At 31.2% G+C, this 23,209-nt stretch overlaps 4 protein-coding genes and 1 long non-coding RNA gene across 11 annotated transcripts; 2 read left to right on the forward strand and 3 right to left on the reverse strand.

Annotated features, from left to right (window-relative positions):
- Positions 1–193: 193 nt before the first annotated feature.
- LOC103853216 (probable CCR4-associated factor 1 homolog 6) lies at positions 194–1,506 on the reverse strand. The gene is made up of 2 exons (XM_009130143.3): positions 1,298–1,506; positions 194–1,217 (listed from the first exon to the last, which is right to left on the reverse strand). Exon 2 carries the CDS (start codon positions 1,117–1,119, stop codon positions 295–297), a length of 825 nt encoding a protein of 274 aa, XP_009128391.1. The 5' UTR covers positions 1,120–1,217; positions 1,298–1,506; the 3' UTR covers positions 194–294.
- Positions 1,507–2,594: 1,088 nt separating this feature from the next.
- LOC108870836 lies at positions 2,595–6,057 on the reverse strand. The gene is made up of 2 exons (XR_004455394.1): positions 3,876–6,057; positions 2,595–3,810 (listed from the first exon to the last, which is right to left on the reverse strand). It is a non-coding gene; the product is annotated as an uncharacterized LOC108870836 (long non-coding RNA).
- A 297-nt stretch (positions 6,058–6,354) lies between these two features.
- On the forward strand, positions 6,355–10,820 carry LOC103853219 (factor of DNA methylation 5). Of its 6 annotated transcripts, none has more exons than XR_004455391.1 (4): positions 6,355–6,667; positions 6,763–6,975; positions 7,053–7,329; positions 7,407–8,011. XR_004455391.1 is itself a non-coding variant. In XM_033285108.1 (4 exons), the coding sequence occupies exons 1-3, from the start codon at positions 9,357–9,359 to the stop codon at positions 10,442–10,444; spliced, it is 891 nt and encodes a 296-aa protein (XP_033140999.1). In that variant the 5' UTR covers positions 8,246–9,356; the 3' UTR covers positions 10,445–10,447; positions 10,616–10,820. The 6 variants fall into 6 exon arrangements, 2 of the variants coding, with proteins under 2 accessions (XP_033140999.1, XP_033140998.1); XR_004455392.1 differs by having other exon boundaries at positions 6,358–6,667; positions 7,053–7,321; XR_001957364.2 differs by having other exon boundaries at positions 6,381–6,667; positions 7,053–7,286.
- A 5,703-nt stretch (positions 10,821–16,523) lies between these two features.
- On the forward strand, positions 16,524–18,319 carry LOC103853220 (aquaporin NIP6-1). The gene is made up of 5 exons (XM_009130145.2): positions 16,524–16,849; positions 16,926–17,150; positions 17,324–17,518; positions 17,603–17,664; positions 17,965–18,319. The coding sequence occupies exons 1-5, from the start codon at positions 16,607–16,609 to the stop codon at positions 18,155–18,157; spliced, it is 918 nt and encodes a 305-aa protein (XP_009128393.1). The 5' UTR covers positions 16,524–16,606; the 3' UTR covers positions 18,158–18,319.
- A 2,399-nt stretch (positions 18,320–20,718) lies between these two features.
- Positions 20,719–22,521, reverse strand: LOC103853221 (60S ribosomal protein L7-1). 2 transcript variants are annotated; one of them, XM_009130146.3, is made up of 6 exons: positions 22,387–22,521; positions 21,980–22,227; positions 21,537–21,634; positions 21,311–21,448; positions 21,126–21,228; positions 20,719–21,052 (listed from the first exon to the last, which is right to left on the reverse strand). In XM_009130146.3, exons 2-6 carry the CDS (start codon positions 22,211–22,213, stop codon positions 20,834–20,836), a joined length of 792 nt encoding a protein of 263 aa, XP_009128394.1. In that variant the 5' UTR covers positions 22,214–22,227; positions 22,387–22,521; the 3' UTR covers positions 20,719–20,833. The 2 variants fall into 2 exon arrangements, with proteins under 2 accessions (XP_009128394.1, XP_018512116.1); XM_018656600.2 differs by having other exon boundaries at positions 22,311–22,420.
- Between the last annotated feature and the right edge of the window lie 688 nt (positions 22,522–23,209).

Raw genomic sequence — 23,209 nt, forward strand, 5'->3', positions numbered from 1 at the left:
ACGTGGCTCACTACAGAATCCAAATTATTGCGCTTGAATATTACGTAACAAATGGGGGCCTCATAAAAATCATAATCCATTCATACAGAACCAAGAACATGTCCAATTCGGATTCTTCTTACATTTTAATTCAGACCCAAGAGTTCAATTTCAGATAGTAGTGAGTGTTCATCCTCTTCACTTATGATCCTAATTTTCAAAATTCAAAGCCTGGATCAAATAAGTATTAGTGATCATGAATTTCATACCAGTAACAAAACCAACCAGACAATTTTAAGGAATTTTTATTTGATATCAGAGAGCAACCTGACCATTTTCAACACCTAATCCATACAAAACACCAGCATATTTCTGCAAGGGACCAGCAAAGAAGTTCTCCTTAAGCTTTCTGAAAGTACAAGAGGTCAGCAAACTATCCGACCCAGCCTGGTGACAGATCCCAACTCTCTCCACCTCCAGCAACTCCGCCAGCTTGTTCAGACCACCGTGAAGGCTGTTACAGAACTTCATCAAGTGCTTAATATCGTACACCATCGGAAAATAAACATTGATCAGCTGGAAGAAGCCCGTCTGCGAATCGGGAAGGTCTTGGCATGTGAGAAGCTTCAGCAGGTATCCAAAATCGTATCCACTGTGAAACGTAACCCAATGCACGTTCTCGTTCAACACGATCCCTGAAGACATTAGCAGCTCCGCGAATCTGTTGGACTCGATCCCTTCTTGAGTGTTTTTCGCGAAGTCGATGCCTGATTGCTTAAGAAGGTCGATGGAATCCACGGCAAAGATGTCGGAATCGAGATCGAACTCTCGGAAGTTGAACTGCCAGATGCAGTACTTGTCGGTTCCACAGGTAGGGAGGTTACCTTGCTCGTTGGAGAAGGTGAGACCGAGCTGGATTATGCTGAGGATGTTGACGTTGAGCTTTAAGGTTTCGTAGTGGTAATCGGCGTTGGATTTGAATGTTCCGACAGGTCTGACGACGATTCCGGGAAACTCGGTGTCCATGGCGACGTAGGGGAAGTCGTCGACGACTTGCCGGATCAGATCCATCTCCTCGAGGAGGTTATCGTTCCAGACTTCGCGGATTTGAATCGAATCGTCTTTTAGAAACAGAGACATGTCTATGTGCTACGAATCTCGGGAGCATCTGGATACGACGGTGGAGATCCGAAACGTGGAACGGATCTAGAGGTAGACCCGATCCGGTTTCATCAAATCTGCGAGAAATTCAACACACGAATCAATTATTATGAAATTTAATTTCAACGAATCTGCGGCATATTCGGTGGAATCGGACCTGATAATGAAAGGAGAAGTATGTGGAAGAGGCGGGCGGCGATTGGTCGTGGCTAGGGTTTCAGAAGAAGATGTGGTGGTTTATCGAAAGGGGAAATGGAAGGAGATGAAGTGATGATTATTAAATCATTATTTATACCATTTCTTTTTGTCAGCCATAATTTAAACTTTTTAATTGTTTTCTGCTCTCTCTTTTTTTTTTTGAAAAATCGCATAAAAAACTTTGAAAGTGTCACTTACTAACACTTTAAACCTTGAAGTTTTTTGCTAGCACTTTTAACCTTCAAAGTGACATTTTTATCATAAAAAACCTCCAAACAAGAAAAATGACCGGTTGAACAGGTTAAAAACAGTTTTTTTTTTTCAAAAAATAATTATTTAATTAATAAAATAAACAAAAAAATTAATAAAAATCGAAAAATTTAACAAAAAACTCACAAATTAAAAAATGAGAAAAATAAATAAATATTTAAAAATTAAATAAAAAATAACAAAAATTCAAAAATAAATAAGATCAAATTAAAATGGAGAAAAATAAAAAAATCATAAATTTAAAAAAAAAAGTGAAATTTTTTGAAACTGCTTTTTAAATTTTTATTTTTAATTTTTAGTATTTATTTTTTATTTTATAAAATTTTAAACCCTAATTCAAAAACCTCACCCCTTAACTCTAAACCCTAATGTTTGGATTAATTAACCCAAGGGGTATAAGTGTATATTTACCTCTTTAATGAAACTTATTTTTGTGACTTTGAGCCATGAATACTAGTTTGAGAACAAAAACTTGGTTTGGTGTTATCTTAATCTTTTTTTTTATGAACACATATCTCCAATGATAATTTCCGACATTATATTTTAAAATGAAAAAAAAAACTTTTTGAATTTTCAATTTTTTGAAATTTATTATTATTTTTTCTTTATTTTAATTTGATCTTATTTATTTTTTAATTTTTAGTTATTTTTATTTAATTTTCTAAATCTTTATTTATTTTTCGCACTTTTTTTAATTTATGAGTTTTTTGTTAATTTTTCGATTTTTTTTTTTTGTTTATTTATTAATTAAATAATTATTTTTTGAAAAAAAAACAGTTTTTAACCTGTTCAGCAGGTCATTTTTCTTCTTTGGAGGTTTTTTATGATAAAAATGTCACTTTGAAGGTTAAAAGTGTTAGTGAAAAAACTTCAAGGTTTAAAGTGCTAGTAAGTGACACTTTCAAGGTTTTTTATGCGATTTTCCCCTTTTTTATGTATAGACAAATTAAATAATTATGAAAACTAATAACTATTGCCTATTGGCAATAGTCTATTGCTACTAGATCTTGGACGCATCCGGATATCCGTCTCTATATTCTATTATTCGTGGATATCCTCTATATTCTATTATTCGCGAATATCCAGTTACAGATTCGGATCCACAAAAATAATTTTAAATAATTATTTAAAAAAAAAACTACTAAAATTTTAAAAATAATACTTAATTAAATATTTATACAAGATTTATAAATATATCTATATATATATATATGTGTGTGTGTCTATAATATTGTAAAAACTAAAATATAATATTATAAAATTAATTTATGTATAAATATTATTATATAAAATATAAATATTAATGAAATATAAAAAATTTAATGTGTTTTAAAAAATGGATCCGAATATCCGAACCTAAAAATTAAGATATCCGGATTCAATTTGGATTCGGTTTGAATGTTTCCTGTGGGACAAATTGATTTTAAATGTATCATTTTATATGATTTCATTAAACAGATTTCAGTTAAAATGAAACTTTTTTACTACAAATTCACATATTTTATTTTCGAAAAATATATTATTTGCAGTTTTTCATTTTTCAAATTTTAAACGTCGATAAATAAATAGAAAGAGTGGAATTTACAATTCAATTAATAATTTTAGTTTTATTCTACTTTATATATCATCCATTTTTTATTTCACATATAAATTTTTCCAAACTCTCTTGATTAAAGTCATATGATGCAACAAACACGTTTTTTTTTCTATTATCATTAGGGAAATTGGCATGTAACCATCAAACAAATTTACGTATAAATATCTTAATACACTGATATTCCGTGCATCTTTTATATAATAATATTAATTTGCCTTCTTATACAACCGGTGGTAAAATCTGTAAACAAACAAAAAACTAAATTAATAATATTAACCTAACAAACGTATATCCACTGTGTAACCACCAAAACCATAGCTTGTAGAACAAAAATGTTTTTTTTGTACCATTACTGATCCACTGTGTAACCACCAAAACCATTTATAGAGTAGCTTTTCCGAGGAGATGCCCATCTGCAACGGTTCGCTTGGCAACTGACGGGAAGCTTCGCGCATCTGAAATATATGGAGTCGCCGACAACGTAAACGGTGCCGCTGCGAGGTGTGTTGATTATTTATTACGGATCAATGAAAAGACGGATAATGACTCGAGTTGTTTTTTTCTAAGGTCAGAGCCTTGGACATAATGGATTTTTCCAGCCACATCTGCGAGTTTTATCAGTTATGATAACGAAACATATTATAAATCCAGATGCAATATGATAATATACCTGGGAGTTCTAGGTTTTTGTTCGCAATCACTTGAAAATTGTCAAACAGTCTAATTATGATTGGAGATTGATCTCAGGAGCACCCGTGATGACTTCATCAATAATAGTTGGTGAGATGAAACGAATGAGGAATAGATGATCAATTATCTTGTATATACTTGAGAACCTAGCAACCTCAAAATGATCGACTTTCACAATGGAACCAGCTTTCAAAGATGACATGTAATGATTACCACGTCCGGCGGGAATAAACCCATAAATCACGGAATCTACAAATAATATTATTTAACAAAGAATTAGGAAATCAATTAAAAACAATTATATTAAATACGTGTGATAAATCGAAGATTAACTTACCTTTTCATCAAGGAAGAGAACCGTGATTCCCATAAACTCATTGTCTTTCTTGAAGTTCAGGAAATCCCATAAGCGAAGAGATTAGGGCTATGCTCTGACTACTACGACCAACACGGAGAGACTCGAATGTTGAGTGATGGATGCCGGGAACGCCGGTTTGAGGAACTAGAGAGGTAGAGAGACATTTTCTAGAATATCGTTAAATCTAAGAGGAATCAATGAATTTTGTGGAGATGCAGATTTGGTTCATCAAAGATGAGAATCATATATATATGGTTTACAGAAAGGCTACAAATCAGGAACATTTAAGATCAAGCGATTTAAGATGGCGAGATGAAGAGTTCACCGGTGAAAAATAGACTACGAACAAACACACAAAACAAGTTTGTAACTCAAACTTGTCTAAGATAATGATGAAAAAAACCATAACTCATGTTAAACGAAGATATTTTACAATATGGAAAAACTATAATTGTTTTTTTTTCATATAACGTGATCACTTAAAAATGAAACTCATAATACACTTGTAGGTCCGACCCATAAAGAAAACCGAATAAGCAAAGGTTTCCGACCTTCATATATATATATTACTTTCAGCCATCAATGTACAAAATATCTTTTAGTTTAATGGTATAAATGTTGATGTTTATATCTTAATAACCCGAGTTTGAGCCATATGCCTGATACTTTTTCACATTATTTAAAAGTGAGATCAACCAAAATGCTGACGTGTTGTTTTGGAAATGACTCAACTGTCTCATTATATTATAGATTGTTTCGGTCTTCTAGAGTATCAAAGAGATTGGCGGTGCAATAAGTTGGATTGGGAAACGAAAGTATTATGATTACGAAAGAGCAAATCAATGACGATACGACTTGTTAACAATGGGATTGTGCGGCTCGATAAAGAGTTACATTAAACAAAAAACTTATTTATTTAAAACAGAAACAATATTTTGTATTTTTCATCTTAAAATCTGATTTCATAAACGGTTGTTCATCTGATTTCGTACTACAAAGGTATGTGTACATCTATAAAAAAACTACGGCTTCGAATGGTAAAAGCAGTTCAAACAGGACAGATCAAGCAGATCATGTAGATCAAGCAGGATAAGTGCAGATCATGCAGATCAAGCATGACAAGTGCAGATCAAGTGGATCATGCAGGAGAGAACCAGATCAAATAATTTAGTATAACTTATGAATGACAAAGCAGTTCAAAACAATAGATGAGATATTAAAAATGTTACAAAAAAAAAAAAAAAAAAGATGAGATATTAAAACAATAAAAATGACACTTAGATATCTAAACAAATATCTTAGATGTTATATGATCGGCCGAAATACCTGTAAATATTTTTTAAGATACTTATACTTCTTTTATTTTCTTATTTATAAAAATTAAGAATTATATGACAAAAAATAATAAGTAGAGAATGATAATTTTGTATTGTTAAAGTTGTAAATAAAATAAAATAAAAATATTGTATTCATAAAACTAGATAAATATATTTTTAAAGTTATGTGTTGTAACAAAGTTATTTATTAACCAAAAAAAAAGCAGATCAACACCACCAAATGTTGGCGGGTGAGATCTGCATGCAGATCTTCTGCTTTTTCTACAAAAAGACAGAAAATATTGAACTGCATGCAGATTTCCCGCTTGAACTGCTTTTGCAAACAGAAAATGGTGAATGGTGAATGCAGTGCAGGAAAACTGCATGTGCAGGAGATCTGCACTTGTTCTGCTCATCTATTCGGACACTACATATATGCTCTAAAATATAAAAACTGTATTTTTTTTAATTTTAAATTGGATGTGCGGCAAAAGAAGTCGAATTAGGAAACGAAAGTTATGATTACCTGTCAAATCAATAAGAGTTTTAAATATGACTTGTTAATTAATTTTTTTTTTTGACTTGTTAATACTTAATTGATTTGCACTACTCGATAAAAAGTTTATCTGTGCAAGTAAGAGTTAACATTAAACAAAAAAAATTATCTATTTAAAACAGAAGAAGGAACATCAGAGGTGGAAGCAACCAAAAACAAAAATAAGATGAACCTTAACCACAAGATCGAAAGCGATAAACTTGCAGATTGACTGGCTAAGAAAATTGTGGAAGAGATAGAAAAGCGGGCGAACGAAATGACGAAGCAAAAGAATGAAGAGCTGAAGAAAGTAAGGAAAGAGAAGAATGAAGAGCTGAAGAAAGTAAGGAAAGAGCTTAAGCAAATAATTACGGATAAAGATAAAATGTTGAAGAAAGTGATGAAGGAGAAGAAGGAAGAGCTTGAGAAAGTAATAAATGACAATGATAAAATGCTGGAGGAGGAGCGTTGTGAGTTTGAACAGTTAGGGGAACTCGGCACTCATCACAAAAGAACGTCAAAGCACTTATGAGTTACAAGAAGCACACTCAGAATTGATTAGGGTAACTTATATATTCAAGATTTATTTTCATTAAAAAAATATTTATTTTCATTTTCTTGAGTGCTGGTGATATAACTTCTGTTTATGTATTTGCAGGGATTCAGAGATTTATCGGGTGAAGGATCCGTGATCGGAGTAAAGAGGATGGGAGAAGTTGATGAAAAACCTTTTCTGAAAGTATGCGAACAGAGATTCAATGGCGAAAATGTCGGGCTGCAACATGCCATGCTTTGTTCAGAATGGCAGAAAAACATCAATGACTCAGCGTGGTACCCATTTAAACTAGTAGTAACTGGAGAAAAAATAAAGGTATCGTTATATCTCATGTACCTTTACAAGTACTCTCTGTACAGTTTTACAAGTTGTGACTTTGGTGAATGGTGTAGGAAGTTGTGGATGATGAAGATGAGAAACTTAAAAAAATGAGTGAAGAGTGGGGAGAAGATGTGAAGAACGCAGTGACGACAGCACTCGAGGAGCTTAACGATTTCAACCCAAGTGGTCGGTATTCTGTTCCAGCACTGTGGAATTTTGAACACGGGAGAAAAGCCACACTCAGTGAAGGTATTGCTCACATGACGCAGCAAATCAAAAATCTCAAACGCCAACGGACCTAAAATGTATGTGCCACAACTTTGCAAATGAACCTCTCTAGGTTTGACGGTATACACATATACATATAGTGATGCGTCAGTTTCGTTTTATGTTGATGATACTAAGATTAGTGTAACTTGTTACAGGAAGCAGGATGATCAGTGAAGGATGTTAAATAGGTTCTTAACGGGTTTTGGATTGATAAGCAAGGAGATACTTGTTTTGTAAGGGCTTGTTACTTTCTAGTCAGTGCTTCTCTAATTTTATTTTAAGCAATCTAAACCCGTTCGAATGTACTGTTTTGAAACTCTACTACATTCCTATTAGTATTAACTATTTTCTTCTCGTTGGTTTTGGTAACACGTTTTTCTTTTGTGTCTTATAAACTAAAACCTTCGTTAGGGTAATTAACTTACGTGGCCTTTCTCAAATTCTCATGTTTTTTTCTTGTAAACAATTGCTATGGACGTCTAGAGAGCTGAGTAATCACAGTTAGGCACCCATTTATTTGTACAAAACAACAGTGGAAAATTGATAGACTCATCTCATATGCCTCAGTTCATCACTCAACAACTGCGCAACACACAAGGAACAAAGTTTACCAACCTGATGAGAATGCAGAGAAGAGTTTAGTTTCAATCACTAACTGTTAGCACGCTTTGGTTTAATTGTGTGGCTCAAAGAACAATATTGAGACGAACTTCAAGTTCTTTATATACTCCCTCCTTTTTTTATAAATGACTTTGTATCATTTCACACAAATTTAGGTAACTAATACTCCCTCCGTTTTTTAATATAAGTCGTTTTAAAGCTATGCACGTAAATTAAGAAAATCATTAATTTCTTATATTTTCGAAACAAAAACATCATTAATTATTTACCTAACTACAATTCAACCAATAAAAAAATAGAATATATATTATCATTGGTCAGACAACATTAATTATTAATAAATGTTACATAGAAAACTGAAAGCGACATATAATTTGGAACAAAAAAGTTTCTTTAAAACGATTTATATTAAAAAACGGAGGGAGTAAAATATATATATTCTTACCTTTTATAATTATTTAAATTTAAGAAAATTAAAATTTCGAATTTTAAAAGAATTTAAGTAAAATTAAACTTATAAAACCCAAAAAATTCAAACCTTGAGAAATTTTAAAACTTATAAAAATTCAAGTAATTTGAATTTTTAACTAAACTTATAACTACATCCACTTTGAAATTTTTTATTTTCTTAAATTTTAGACAATTTATAAATATTCAAATTTATAAATTATTTGAATATTTATAAATTATTTGAATATTTTTAGTTTGAGAAAGTTTGAGATTTATTACTTGAACATGTAATACTTTTTTTAAAAAAATTACGTTTAAAAATCATTTTTCTGACTTATTTCAGTTTCTGATTTTATTTATTTTTTGCTAAAAACTGAGACTCCTCAATTTTAACTTATAAATGAATAGTTTGGTCACATCCTTAACTTGATGAACATGTAAACTAAATACGTTAGAAGTTTGAAATGTAATTAAATACCATTTTGAGGATTTTTATGCAATTTTCTCGTTAATTTTCTGGCATCACTTTTTTTTCTTGGCACAAATGTTATGATGCTTGCTTTGAGCTTTTTTTTTTTTTTTGACAAAAGACTTAATTTGCTTTTATGTGTTTAGAGTATTTTCAACAACATTCCATTTTAAAGGTGGTTGATAGAGTTTAACAGTGAATTGTTCTAATGACAATTTTAAAAAATATTTTCATTTTCATTTTGTATTTTTCATCTTAAAATATGATTTCATAAACGGTTGTTCATCTGATTTCATACTACAAAGATATGTATCTATAAACATACATATATGCTCTAAAATATTTTTTAAAAATGTATTTTTTGAATTTTAAATTGGCTGTGCAGCAAAAGAAGTTGAATTGGGAAACGAAAGTTATGATTACGAAATGTCAAATCACTAACGATACGACTTGCTAATAATGAATTGAGCTGCTCGATAAAGAGCATGCAAGAGTTCATTAAACAAAAACTTATCTGCTTAAAGCAGAAAGACGGAACATCAGAGCAACCAAAAACAAAAATAAGATGGACGTTGATGAAGATACGAAGAGAATCGAGGAAGAGCTGAATGAAACTATGGTAGAGATAGAAAAGCTGAAGAAAGAATTGAAAGAAGAAATGAAGGAAATTAGGGAAGAGATAGAAAAGCTGAAGAAAGAATTGAAAGAAGAACTGAAGGAAACTAGGGAAGAGATAGAAAAACTGAAGAAAGAATTGAAAGAACGGAAAGAAGATCTCGAGAAGAAGATTGAAGAAAAGCTGAAGAAAATAAGGAAGGAGCATAATGAAGAGCTAAAGAATGTAATCACTGAGAAGAACGAAATGGTGAGGATAGTGATGAAGGACAATGATAAAAAACTTGAGGAGAAGCGTTGTGAGCTAGAAGAGTTAGAGGATACAAACTCGACACTCATCATAAAAGAACGTCAAAGCACTGGAGAGATACAAGAAGCATTCACAGAATTAATTAGGGTAATATATTTACGAGTTATTTTCATGTTCTTGAGTGCCGTACTGCTGTTGGTATAATTTATATGTGGGTGTCTCATGTAAGTCTGTTTATGGTATATGCATGCAGGGATTGAGAGATTTATCGTGTGAAGGATCTTTGATCAGAGTAAAGAGGATGGGACAAGTTGATGAAAAACTTTTTATGAAAGTATGCAAACAGAAATTCATTGACGAAAACGTTGAGGTGGAATACGCCATGCTTTGCTCAAAATGGCAGAATGCCCTCAACGACTCAGCATGGCACCCATTTAAACGAGTGGGGACTGGAGAAAATATGAAGGTTTCGTTATGTCTAATGCTCTTTTCTGTACCAGTACTCTCTATATTGTTTTACATGTGGTGATTCTGGTGAATGGTGTGGTGTGGTGTAGGAAGTTGTGGATGATGAAGACGAGAAACTTAAGAGTTTGAGAGAAGAGTGGGGAGAAGATGTGAAGAACGCGGTGAAGACAGCTCTCGAGGAGATGAACGAGTTCAACCCAAGTGGCAGGTATTCAGTTCCTGTACTGTGGAATTTTGAACATGGGAGAAAAGCCACACTCAAAGAAGGTATTGCTCACATGACTCAGCAGATCAAAAATCTCAAACGTAAACGAACCTAAAAGGTATGTGCCATAGCTTTTCAAATTAATCTAATTAACCTAGGTTTAAGGCTATACACATTAATATATGAATGCGTCAGTTTCATTCTATGTTTTTAGCTTTGCATAAAATGGTTTTGTAAAAATATAAACTAAATGATGATACTAAGCGCTCGTGTTCTTGTGTTACAGGGAGCAGGATGATCAATGATGGATGTAAGATTGGTTATTAACTATTTTTTGTAACTGATAAGTAAGCAGCTATGTGTTGTTTTTTTAAAGGCTTGTTATTTGCTTCTCGGTATTTCTCATTTTGCATTTTAAGCAATCTAAACCCCTGGAATGTACTCTTTTGAAACTTTGCTACATTCCTACTACTATTAACTGTTTTCTTATCCTTCTCCAGCTCTTTGGTTTGGTGACATGTTTATCTTTGTGTCTTGTAAAAAAACCAACGTTAGGGTGAATACTTGGATACAATCAATCACTCACCGGTGTAAAGCACACCAAGCATCTCATAGTTAGACTCATTTTCATATCTAAGCAACAGTGGAAAATTGATAGACTCATTCTTGTATCCAGGCCTCACATCACTCAAGAACTGCAGCACATAAAAATTAAGCAACAAAAGTTTCCCAACCTGATGAGAATGCAGAGAAGAGTTTAGTTGCAATCATAATTTTCCAATCTAACAGTCGAACCAATAATGGCATCACATTTTTCTTTGGCACAACTGGTAGCATTAGCACGCTTGCTTTAATTGGGTTGCTCTGGGATGAGTTTCAAATTTCTTATACAACTTTTTAATGTTTAGTCCGAATTCACTTTTCTAAGTTTTCATCAAGTATAACATAATATACCAATATCTTTTCTTTAAAATATTTGGACGGGCCATATACATAACACGGTGGTTAATATGATTTCATATAAAAATACGTATATACACAGATATCCCCTATATATTAAAAGAGAAGCATTACAACATATTTTGTAACCACATGTTATCACCACAATCATTCTTAGAATCTTTGGAAAAATATGTTATCACCACAATCATTCTTAGAATCTTTGGAAAAATATGTTGATCCATAGAAATATATAATAAGCTTTTTATTAAACTAACCATAAATTAATCATAAATGTTCTTTATTGTTTTCTTAAATAAAAATCACGGAATTACCTAATATGACTAAAGTATATATGATAATTAATGATTTTGAATAATAAAGATTTGATAAAATTTAGTCTATTTTCTATCATTTTTTAAAATTTTAACTTATTAAATTAAAATTAAACAACCACATTAATTATATAATAAAAATTTAGATTTTTTCGTATATTTTATATTTTGAATTTTTAAAAATGAATACAAATGACTAAAGTTGTTAAAAAATATCACATTGAAAGTTTTGTGATCCTTGGTTTAAAATTTATGTTATAACAAGAAACAAATGATTACGAAATTAAGTAAGTAGGAAATCTCATTTAATAAATATTATATATGTATATTAATATTAATATTTTTCAAAAATAAATTATATACCATATAAAATACATATTTATTTTAATTTCGAATTTGTTTTGAATTTTTTTGATAAACATTTTGAACAATTATATATAACTTAATATTAAGATTTTAAATTTTGCATTGAATGTTCTTAAAATTGTAAATTACTAAAACTATTAAACATCCCACAAATTTTTTATTGTTATCATTGATTTAAAATTTTTGTTATAACGAAATACAAATGATAAAAATAATATGAGTATAAAATATTTTTTAACAGATGTCAATATTAAAAATGTACTATATATCTTAACATCATTTAAACTTAATTTTATACCATATAAAATAGAAAAATAATATTTGTCTGGATTAATAAAATTTATTTAATTATTTGTACCAATTTAATTATATACGTAATTTAATATATATTTATTTATTTCATAATATGTAAAAAATATATAACACTTAAAAATAATTTTTATATAATATTTATTCTGCGCAAGGCGCGGGTCTTAACCTAGTATATATATATATCATTAGAAGGACCAACAGAAGCGCTGAATTGAACGTTTTTCTTTTGGCCGAATCAAACATCGAGTCAATTATGCTAACCAAACAACTTAAGAAACAGAAGGGAAAAGAAGACAAAATAAGACTCAACGACTACAGTGAAGTGAGCCAGCTATATTTTTTAAAAAGAAATTAGAAACCAAAGAAAATAATTACGAAAATATGGAATATAGTTGACCAATTCATGCTAGCCACGATTAGTGAGGGACAAAATTATTTGGACCGGACTTTTTGATAATTTTACTCGACCCTACAACATTTCTATTTAGTCTCTTCTCTCTTTTACACTTTGATACATCCCCTTCAAAGTCATATCATATTCTTTTACATATACGCAACCAAAATAACTAGTCCTAATTTATTGTCACTAAGGATGTCATTAACAAACACACTGACACACACATTATATATATACTATTGTCAAAGATATAGTAAGACTCGATTAATTATAGATTTTGCATAGAAAAGTAAGTTAATTAATCAGAATTACCACAAAAGAGAGAGTAAATACTTTTTTTTTTGTCACAGAGAGGAAGTAAATACATGATTAAGGAATCCGGTTAGTACTAAAAGTTGATCCAATAAAACAAGACGCTACTATTATTATATCTGTAAAACCTGCGATGTGACGTCGGGCTTTAGAACAAACAGTCGCTTCACCATCTTCGAACGGTCCTGATTAGTTCCTCCACTCTCAACAATCCAACACCACCACACACATTGACACACAGTTTTTTTTTATTTTTTTTTATTTCTATAATTTTATATAATAATTCACCACATCTATTCGATGACGCAATGTGATGAAACATTAAGGGGATGGACGAAATTTAATTGGTAATCTTAGTCCTATGAGGTATAAATTCTTCGAATGTATAGACCTTTAGTTGTGCATATATAATATTCTCAATCAAATCGAGGCCATTCATTTCCTTAGTTTATAACACTTAACAAATAGTGTGTTCTGTACAGTTAGGCACAATTAAGAAAATTACATACTTGGGAATAAGTTATGAAAGCGAATAAAGGTCTACAAACAGATTCTTTGGAGAAAAAATATCAAATAGCATATGAAACGAAAAGTTTTATAATAATCACAAAACATGAACTGTAAACTGATTATAAGAAGAGAAATTCTCTAAGAACTAAAAAAAGTTTTTGTCACAAAAATAGATCTTAAAAATAAAAATGACCAAAATGGACTTAAATGTTTTATCAAAAAAAAAAAATGTACACTTATACTCATAGAATTAATTAATCTAGACATTAGGGTTTAGAGTTATAGGGTGAAATTTAAAGTTTAGGGTTTAAAGTCTACGGTTTATGGTTTAAAGTTGAGGAGTGGGGTTTTGGGGATAGGATTTCAAATTTTTTAAAATAAAATAAAATTAAGATTTTCAAAATAAAAAAAATATTGTTTTGGTCATTTTAGTTTTTAAGATCTATTTTTATGACAAAAAATTAAAAAATGTATATTTGATAGAATTGCCCTTTTAAGAATACCGAAAAATCTCAGGTATATCTTTAATTTGACATGTAAACATGATTGAATCTTGTTTTATTTGTAGGTAATAAACCGCAGATGTACGTGACTTATTTTGGTGTCGTATTTTGTAAAGTCATTAATAGTTGGGTTTGTAACTCTACACACTTGCGTTAGTATATTTCTATCAATTAGTTTTACCCAAGAAAATGTCACACTCTCAACAGTATGTAGCATGACAGAGTTCAATTAACTAAAATATGAATGGTAGGAACTTTTGCTGTTCCACTTATTTTCATGCAGTATAATAAAATAATTTTATTTCCTTAACTTTTTAGTTTGTTAAAGTAAAATAAGTAAAGTTTTAAATACTTTTATTTTTTTACTTCTGAAACCAACAAGTTCCTAGACCCTTTCAACTAGTATATTATTATTATTAGAACTAGATATTTTATCTGTTTTGATTTGATTTGTTATTCATTTCGATTCAATCAGAAAAAAATAGGATATTCGGAAGAAAATAAATTAAAAATTGATATTTGCTAAAAACGAAACAAATCATAAATAATAAATTTTATAGAGTCTGATATCCATTACACTCTATTAAATATAGAATTTTAAATATATAATTTATATAATTGTTATTTTAACACATAGTTTTATTATTTTATTTGTAAAATTACTTATAAAAGTAATAAACTAAGACAAAAATATAAAATCTTTATAAATCTAAAAAATTCTAAAATCTTATATTTAGACAAAATTTGAAATTTTTTTAAAAAATTTGCAACATATAATTTAACTAATATTTATTTTTATTTCATATTATGTAAAAAAATATTTTTAAAAAAATAATATTGTATATTTTTTTCAAGATTTATTTATATTGAACAAAGTAGATAAAATATCCGTAAATATCCATGAATATTCGCAAATATCTGTAAATCTTTGAATATCTGCAAAAACTAAATATCCGTATTTTTTCAAATTAAAACAGATCAGAATTAGATATATGCAAAACAAGAAGCAAATCATAAAGACTAAAAATTATGGTAGTATTCGGTATGTGTTCACCCTTATTATTATTATTATTATTATTATTATTATTATTATTATTATTATTATTATTATTATTATTATTCATATTTTTTGTCAACAACATATATCTTACAAAGTGATATATTTTACTGCTAAAGACAAAATTTTTGGAAAGATATATAAAATATCTATTGCGACTTTAAAATCACCATAAAATCAATGAAAGAAAACAGTCATTGTTTATATTTATATGTATGTAAGACCTTTTTCAATAGTTTACTCTAGTTTTTATTCTTAAATAGAGTAAATCTATAATAGAGTTTGCTCCAAAAGTATTCTATTTTAGAGTAGAAAATAGAGTGATGAAAAAAAAAAACAAATTACTCTATGTTTAGAGTAAACTTATTTTTCATTCTATTATAGAGTGATAAATAGAGTACCAATCAAATATTTTTACTATAAACTCTATTTTGAAGCGAAAAATAGAATGAAGTTGGAAATGCCCTAATAATGTATTAGAGATTAACCCGAAATGATTACCAATACACAAAAGAGTCGACCGTGACTAGGATCAAGAACCATCGCTTTTATCATCATTCTCTTTGCTAAACAACTCACAACCACACACAAACACCCAAGTATTCGATTTCTCGTGGAAAAGAACAAATTAAGCAAATAATGCATGTTGCGAGAGAGAAAGAGATCCCACAATGATTCCTTCATGCTAAAAGCTTCTTTAGCGTACACTACGATACATTATCATGTAAGTAGAAATATAAAAAGATGATATACACAACGCATTCTCATAAAGAAAAGCAACATTTCATGTTATACAGACAGTCTTTCTTACGACACATGGATTAAAATTGAGGATTACCAACCCACTCACTCTCTACTCACTCAAAACCAAATACTCACTCTGTTTAAAATATATAGTCCCTCTGTTTTTCAAAGTAGGATTTTCAAGATTTATTTTTTGTTCCAAAATGATAGATTTTCTAAAATTTTAAGGTACTTTTAGTAGTTAATATTGAAAAGTTGTATACTTTTAAGAAACATTAATTGAAAATATTTGAAATGTTTAAATACTATTGATTGATATTTATTGAAAATATATAGTAAAATAAATGATAAATTTAATTGTAAATATTTATTATATTCTTAATATGCGTAAATACTCTAGAAAATTCTTCTTTCGAGAACGGATAGAGTATGTTTTAAGCAAATACACAACTATTAAAAATATATTTTTATCCAAAAAATACCACTAAAACATATTAAAATTTATTCAACTAGATATAAAATAAACTCCATATAAATTTTACTAATCACACGGTTTTTAGTAAAATTATAATTATCCAAAATATGAAAACATTTTACGTATTAAACAAACACAAACTCTATTAAACATCTTACATTTCTAAATGGAGGTATAGTATCATTCTTGTATGTAGGATCCTACACTCAGAAGTCAACTCTCAAACATCTTCTCCTATAAATACCCTACACATCCTCTTCATCTATCCACAACACAACAATCACAAAACATATATATATCCTTAAAGATCCCATCTCTCTCCCTGCAATGGACCACGAGGAGATTCCATCAATGCCCTCAACGCCGGCGACAACACCGGGAACTCCAGGAGCACCGCTATTTGGAGGTTTCGATGGGAAGAGGAGTGGACATAATGGTAGATACACACCAAAGTCACTTCTGAAAAGCTGCAAATGTTTCAGTGTTGACAATGAGTGGGCTCTTGAAGATGGAAGACTCCCTCCAGTCTCTTGCGCTCTACCTCCTCCTAACGTCTCCCTCTACCGTAAGGTACACACGTACATACAAACTTAACTTGTTACCCCTCCATATATAAGCACATAGCTAAAGATCAGTTTGTGTACAGTTGGGAGCAGAGTTTGTTGGGACACTGATACTGATATTCGCCGGAACAGCCACGGCGATTGTGAATCAGAAGACAGATGGAGCTGTGACGCTTATCGGATGTGCCGCCTCAGCTGGTCTGGCAGTTATGATCGTTATATTGTCCACCGGTCACATCTCCGGGGCACATCTCAATCCGGCTGTCACCATTTCATTTGCTGCTCTTAAACACTTCCCATGGAAACACGTCAGTTACTTTAATTTTATTTCTTGTATACATTTTTGGACGTTACTGAGACGCCCACATGAATTATAGACATGCACATGCACCTTCTATTAAACTAAAGATAATTTCGAGTGACTTTTAATGGAAATTATTGATTAGTGTCTAAATAATTCATTGTGTAAAAAAAATATCAGGTGCCGGTCTATATAGGAGCGCAGGTGCTGGCCTCGGTGTGTGCGGCGTTTGCACTGAAAGCAGTGTTTGAACCAACGATGAGCGGTGGCGTGACGGTGCCAACCGTGGCTCTCAGCCAAGCTTTCGCTTTGGAGTTCATTATCAGCTTCAACCTTATGTTTGTTGTCACTGCTGTCGCCACCGACACTAGAGCTGTAAGTTAATTAACACAACAATAACTTTAAAAAACATTTCAAACACATGTTTGTTTGTTTCTGAAAATATTCACAAAATTACAGGTGGGAGAGTTGGCGGGAATAGCGGTAGGAGCAACGGTCATGCTTAACATACTCATAGCTGGGTAAATATTACTCCAAGTTCTTAAATATAAGGTGTTTTAGATAGAAGCAAGCATATGAAAAAGGTTACTTTTCTTTTAAAATATTTTCTTAAAAACTATTTAATTGATTACAAAATAGATTGTAAAATATGAAGTAAAATTTACTTAAAAACATGAGACTATCTCATATCCTAATATAAAAATTTAAACATTCTACATTTCAGAACGGAAAGGAAAGAGTACATTGAATAGATCTAAATCACTATTGTCTCTTCTTGAATCTTATATATATTTTTATGTTTTGTTGATTATGATTAACAGACCTGCAACTTCTGCTTCGATGAACCCTGTAAGAACACTAGGTCCAGCCATTGCAGCTAACAATTACAGAGCCATTTGGGTTTACCTTACTGCACCAATTCTTGGAGCGTTAATAGGAGCAGGAACGTACACGGTCGTGAAGCTCCCAGAGGAAGACGAAGAACATAAAGAAACGAGGAGCTTCAGAAGATGATGGATGATAAAAAAACTTCAAATACATTCGCTATGTTGCTCTGTTTCTGTCACATATGTTTATAATATAAGCTCTTAAGCCGACGATATCAGTATAAAATTGTGAATGTTTTTCTCCAAAAGGTCTCATACAGATTTAACTAAAAAGAAAACATAGTAAGTAGCTGGCTTCTTCTGGAAAACTATTGAGTTTCCAAAACATTTTCTATAATAGAGATAGAAAATGAAAATTGAAAAACCCGTTTGAGAGTTTAGAAAAAATATGTGGTTTAAGGAACCAATATACGCAACCTCAAACGTAAAACAAACAGCATACAAAATCGGCGTTAGGCCTGGGCATATTATCCAAAATCCAAAAACCGAACCGTAAAAATCAGGACCGAAACCGGACCAAAAATTACAAAAATCCGAACGGTTCTTATATTTCTAAATCCGAAAAACCAAAACCGAACCGGGACCGAACCGAGAACCGAACGGGTAATATTTTGAATATATTGAATTTTTTATTATTTTAAATTTTAATATATATAAAATATAATTTATAAGTAAAAAATATCTAAAAAAAATACCCGAATAACCCGGATATATTTTTGGTATTATCCGTGTTTAGCTCGGGTTTTCGGGGTTTTTTGGTTTTTAGGTTTTAAACCCGAACCAAACCCGAATTATTTGTAATACGGTTCCATTTTGGGTTTTATAAAAAAACAGAAACCCGACCCGAACCCGACAGTATCCGAACCGAACCGATCCGAAAAAAGTCCGGTTCCTAAACAGTTCCTAAACATCATAATCCGAATAACCTAAAAACCGAATAAACCGAACCGATCCGAACCGATAACCCGAATGCCCAGCACTAATCGGCGTAGTGAAAATTCTATTTAATCAGGCTGAGGTTGGTTATGGAGATTGAGAATTGAGCAAATAACTCAATTTGGGCAGTGTAACTCTGACCGAATGGAGTCATGACCTAGTTGTGAATCACCACTAGCACCAAACTCAAACAATCTTCCCTCTCGAGTGAACACCACGGTGCAAGAGCCTGTCAAATCCTGACCTCCCGAACCTATACACCAAGCCAGCTTCTACAAAAAAAAAACATCGTGTTCATATAATCTGCACAAACCTGCAAATGTTGAAGACAATATCAATTACATTAGTTGAGCTTTTAAGAAAAAAAAAGAAACATTTTTCTCAGATATGAACTACTAAATGGTTCTTAAGGCTGAACACAATTTCAGGAGTAGTATGTCATTCTTGTCACCCTGTCCGAGAGTACATGAGATTGCTCCACCCCCATGTGTATACCTTACACTTCATAAAAGAAATTGTAACGAATCCAAAGAAAGTGAGCAAAATGATGTTTAGGATTGAAATCAAATACTCAAGCTTACATAGTCATTCGAGTCTATAGCAGCAACATGACTATCACCAACAGATATACTCAATATATGAATTACAAAAACAAAAATAATTTACCTCTCCCGACTCCATGAATAAAATTGTTGGATACACTTTGAATTTTTGATTATCAATATATGCATCTGTAAATAGAAGGTAACTCAGTTAAAAACACTTCAGTGTAACTATTAACAAAATCTGTCACATTCAAGCTTACAGAAGAACACTTAACAAAGAAAGCTGAATATCGAAATGAGTTTAGAGAATACAAAACTTGCCGGCTGAAATATGTGCCATCTCATATATACCTCTATGACTTTTTGAATTAACAAGGATCCATTCCAGTTAAGATTAAATCATGAGTCTTACATACCCAAGATTAGAAATAGCATTGGACAATATTGCCCAAAATTTACACCACATACCACATGAATTTGATATTTTATTCCCAAGTAACATACCCGCAATATTCATTACATAATCTATGATTAGGTGGTCAAGAACTCTAGCGAGTTAGCAGAAAATTGGTGATTAGTTTTGATTTTTTTAAAAATATTTTTGACATATATATATTAAAAATAAGTTTCTCAAGGACATCAATTATTTTGTCTTGGTCGATTGGACAACATCCAATCTCAAGTTCAACAACCAGTTATGCGATTTTTTTTATCATTCATTAATGTCATAAATATAAATACGTAATCTTTTTCATTTAATTTTAATCGTTTTCCAGAACTCCGTGATTATGCAGAAAATCTATAACCTTTACCATCAACTTGCAAAGAAAAAGATGAATGACGAACTCGATTCAATTTGTTTTCGTCTCAAACTGATGTTGCTTTTCTCTTTGATATGAAGTTAGAGAACCATCAACAGATGATTTCGATCATTCACTACATAGATCTAAATCACAATTTATCTTCTTGTTTTTCTATATACATGTTTTGTTGATCATGATCAACAAACATGTAACTTCTGCTTCAATGAATCCTGTAAGAACACTAGGTCCAGCCATTGCAGCTAACTATTCATGAAGCTCCCAGAGGAAGACGAAGAACACAGTAAAGAGGAGCTTCAGAAGATGATCAGTGACCAAAAACTTCAAATCCATTCTCACTGTTACTATATTTCTGTCACATGTGTATAATATAAGATCTAACGATATCAGTATAAAATTGTGAATGGTTTTCCTTTCAAAAAGCAAAATTGCATTAGCGTTTTTCCAAAGGTCTCACACAGATTTTTTTTTTTTAAGGAAAACATAAGTAGCACGCTTCTTCTAGTTCATTTTGATGATGAGATCGTTGATCTTGTCTTCACGGTTTCCAGTATCTCCACCATCACTGAAAACCTGTTTCTTCCCACGCAAGACACCAGCCTCAGGCTTGTTGAGTTTCAATGGTCCCAAGAATCTCATAACTTCTCTGAAATGAACACCGACCCTTGATATCTCATTCACAAGGTCTTCTATGCAGAAGATTCCATGTTCTCCTAGAGCCTACGTTACAAAACAGCATGGTCATTATCTGCAATAAGCTCTTGTATACTTTGAATAGGAAACTACTTATTACCTGTTCGATTATGTTGTTGTCGGTCAGAGGAACAGGATTGCCTTCTATGATTGTGTATCCCTTTTTGAATATTAGGTCCTTAACGCTCTTATCACTCGGGTATCTTCAAGAATCACAAACATTAGCTCATACAAGAATCAATAAAGATAAACAGCATTGAAAGATTGGATTTTGTTTATGCTCACCCATAGGTAACGTAAGGCTGAACTTTGAGAAGCTTTTGAAACAAACCGTCAGTTGCTTTGGCAAAGACACCAGTAAAAGTGCTCCTTAGTTGCATACTGTTGAGAACCTTCTTGGTCTTTGGGTGCATATCATTCTTGCTGCTCACCAAAAAGCAAAGGGGAGGAGATGATGAGGACACTCGCAGAAATAAAAAGACTAAAAATACCATTGGAGAACATCAATTACCCTTGTATGCGTACGATGAAGACAAGGTTTGAATTTATCGGTGCAGGAGATGACTTTGGCCTCTTAACCCTTTGCTTCATCCGAATAAGATCTACTTCCTACATGAACATTACACCAGTCAGATTACAAGAACTATGCAGTATACATAAACAAAACAAACAACAAGCCATGTAAGCACAATCTTATAGACTGGGAGAAATCTTAAATGAGAAACACATCCGACATGTAGAACAATTACAGTATAAATTTAAATTTAGTTCAAAGCCCTTAAACATTCCATGGATTACAAAACAAGTTCTACCAAGATGTGTACACAAGTCTAGAAGCAATACCATAACGTTAATGGACAAACAGAGTTCTGAATCAATTCATTACAAAACAAAAACTACTAAGATGGTAGACAAGTGAAACTAATGGAGATACAAAGGAGATTGAGGAGGTACCTTAGCTCTGAACTCTAAAACAAAATCTTCTGGGCGTTTGATATCAGCAACTTTCTTCTTCTTCTTGCCGAAGTTTCCGAGCTCAAGCTGTTTCTTCCTGATAAAGGCAAGCTCATCTCTGTTCTTCCTCTTCTTAAGTATAACCTCAGGTATGTAGTCCAAACCCTTCGGTTCTTCTACAGCCATCACTGTAGGTTCTTCTACAGCCATCACCTTAGGTTCTTCTTCAGACATTATTATTATTATCTCTACAAAGGAAACACATCTTAGATTCTTATACAAAAATGTTATGAAAGGGGACGTAACAAAACAAACAGGAAGAGAGCTAAACCTTAGAGGTGAGTGTCTAGAGGGACAAAACACGAAGCTTAACGAGGCAAAATAAGGAGAAGAGAAACAAAACCTACCGGTGGCGACGAAGCAATTGAACGGTGGCTGAGAATGAGATTCTAGGGTTTATCAACTCTCTGTTAACAACAACCTAAGCTCTACGTCTACCATATATGGGCTTATGGGCTTCACTGCATTTTAATGAGTTAGCCCATTGTTTCGTGATATCCTTTCAACAAAGAGATGGGCTTCATAAGCATGATGGTTAAATCAAACACTGTATAAGGTAAAATTGTTTATGATAAATCAGGGCGTCAAATAGCCATTTACAAAAATAGCATTCAACAAAGAAAATGATAAAAATAATTTATTTTATTTTAAAAAATTTCATATTTATTTTTATTTTTAGAAATTTGAAACTCTATCCCAAAACTCATATCTTAACTCTAAATCCTAAATCTAGATTAATTAACTTTAGAGTAAAAATGTAATTTTTTAGAACATAAACTAAAAATGGCTATCCTAAAAAATTTCTCTATATTAGGGGTAATTTAATTATTAATTAAAATCAAGCTTCTATAAATTTATAATGTTATAACTTTCAAATTTATTATATATATATATTAGAGATATTTTTTTAATCTACAATTTAAAAAAAAAAACTCAAAAGAAACTTAATCTATGTATAAAATGATTTATACAAATTCCAGATCATGATTAATAGTTTTGTTTATCGAAAAAATTTAATGTGTTTGAACCTAATAGATTATATAGATGAAATTATACATATTTATAAGTTTCATATTTATAAAAGCAAATTTATATTTTTAATATCCTTAATTGATGTTGGTGTTGATGATAAATTAAAAATGATGCAATGATTTATTTACATGAAGTTAT

This window comes from Brassica rapa, chromosome A02 (genome assembly GCF_000309985.2).
Source record: "Brassica rapa cultivar Chiifu-401-42 chromosome A02, CAAS_Brap_v3.01, whole genome shotgun sequence".
In the NCBI taxonomy this organism is placed as follows: Eukaryota; Viridiplantae; Streptophyta; class Magnoliopsida; order Brassicales; family Brassicaceae; genus Brassica; species Brassica rapa.

Bases quoted from the DNA above. Each gene is read 5' to 3' on its own strand.
- LOC103853221 (XM_009130146.3), bottom strand. From the start codon at position 22,213: ATGTCTGAAGAAGAACCTAAGGTGATGGCTGTAGAAGAACCTACAGTG. The intron at 21,449-21,536 runs GTAATTGATGTT...TTTGGTGAGCAG, and splicing joins TTCATCGTACGCATACAAGG to CAAGAATGATATGCACCCAA. The intron at 21,229-21,310 runs GTGAGCATAAAC...TGATTCTTGAAG, and splicing joins CAGCCTTACGTTACCTATGG to ATACCCGAGTGATAAGAGCG.
- LOC103853216 (XM_009130143.3), bottom strand. From the start codon at position 1,119: ATGTCTCTGTTTCTAAAAGACGATTCGATTCAAATCCGCGAAGTCTGG.
- LOC103853219 (XM_033285107.1), top strand. From the start codon at position 9,357: ATGGACGTTGATGAAGATACGAAGAGAATCGAGGAAGAGCTGAATGAA. The intron at 9,804-9,909 runs GTAATATATTTA...ATATGCATGCAG, and splicing joins CATTCACAGAATTAATTAGG to GGATTGAGAGATTTATCGTG. The intron at 10,123-10,213 runs GTTTCGTTATGT...GGTGTGGTGTAG, and splicing joins GGACTGGAGAAAATATGAAG to GAAGTTGTGGATGATGAAGA.
- LOC103853220 (XM_009130145.2), top strand. From the start codon at position 16,607: ATGGACCACGAGGAGATTCCATCAATGCCCTCAACGCCGGCGACAACA. The intron at 17,519-17,602 runs GTAAGTTAATTA...ACAAAATTACAG, and splicing joins TCGCCACCGACACTAGAGCT to GTGGGAGAGTTGGCGGGAAT. The intron at 17,665-17,964 runs GTAAATATTACT...TATGATTAACAG, and splicing joins CTTAACATACTCATAGCTGG to ACCTGCAACTTCTGCTTCGA.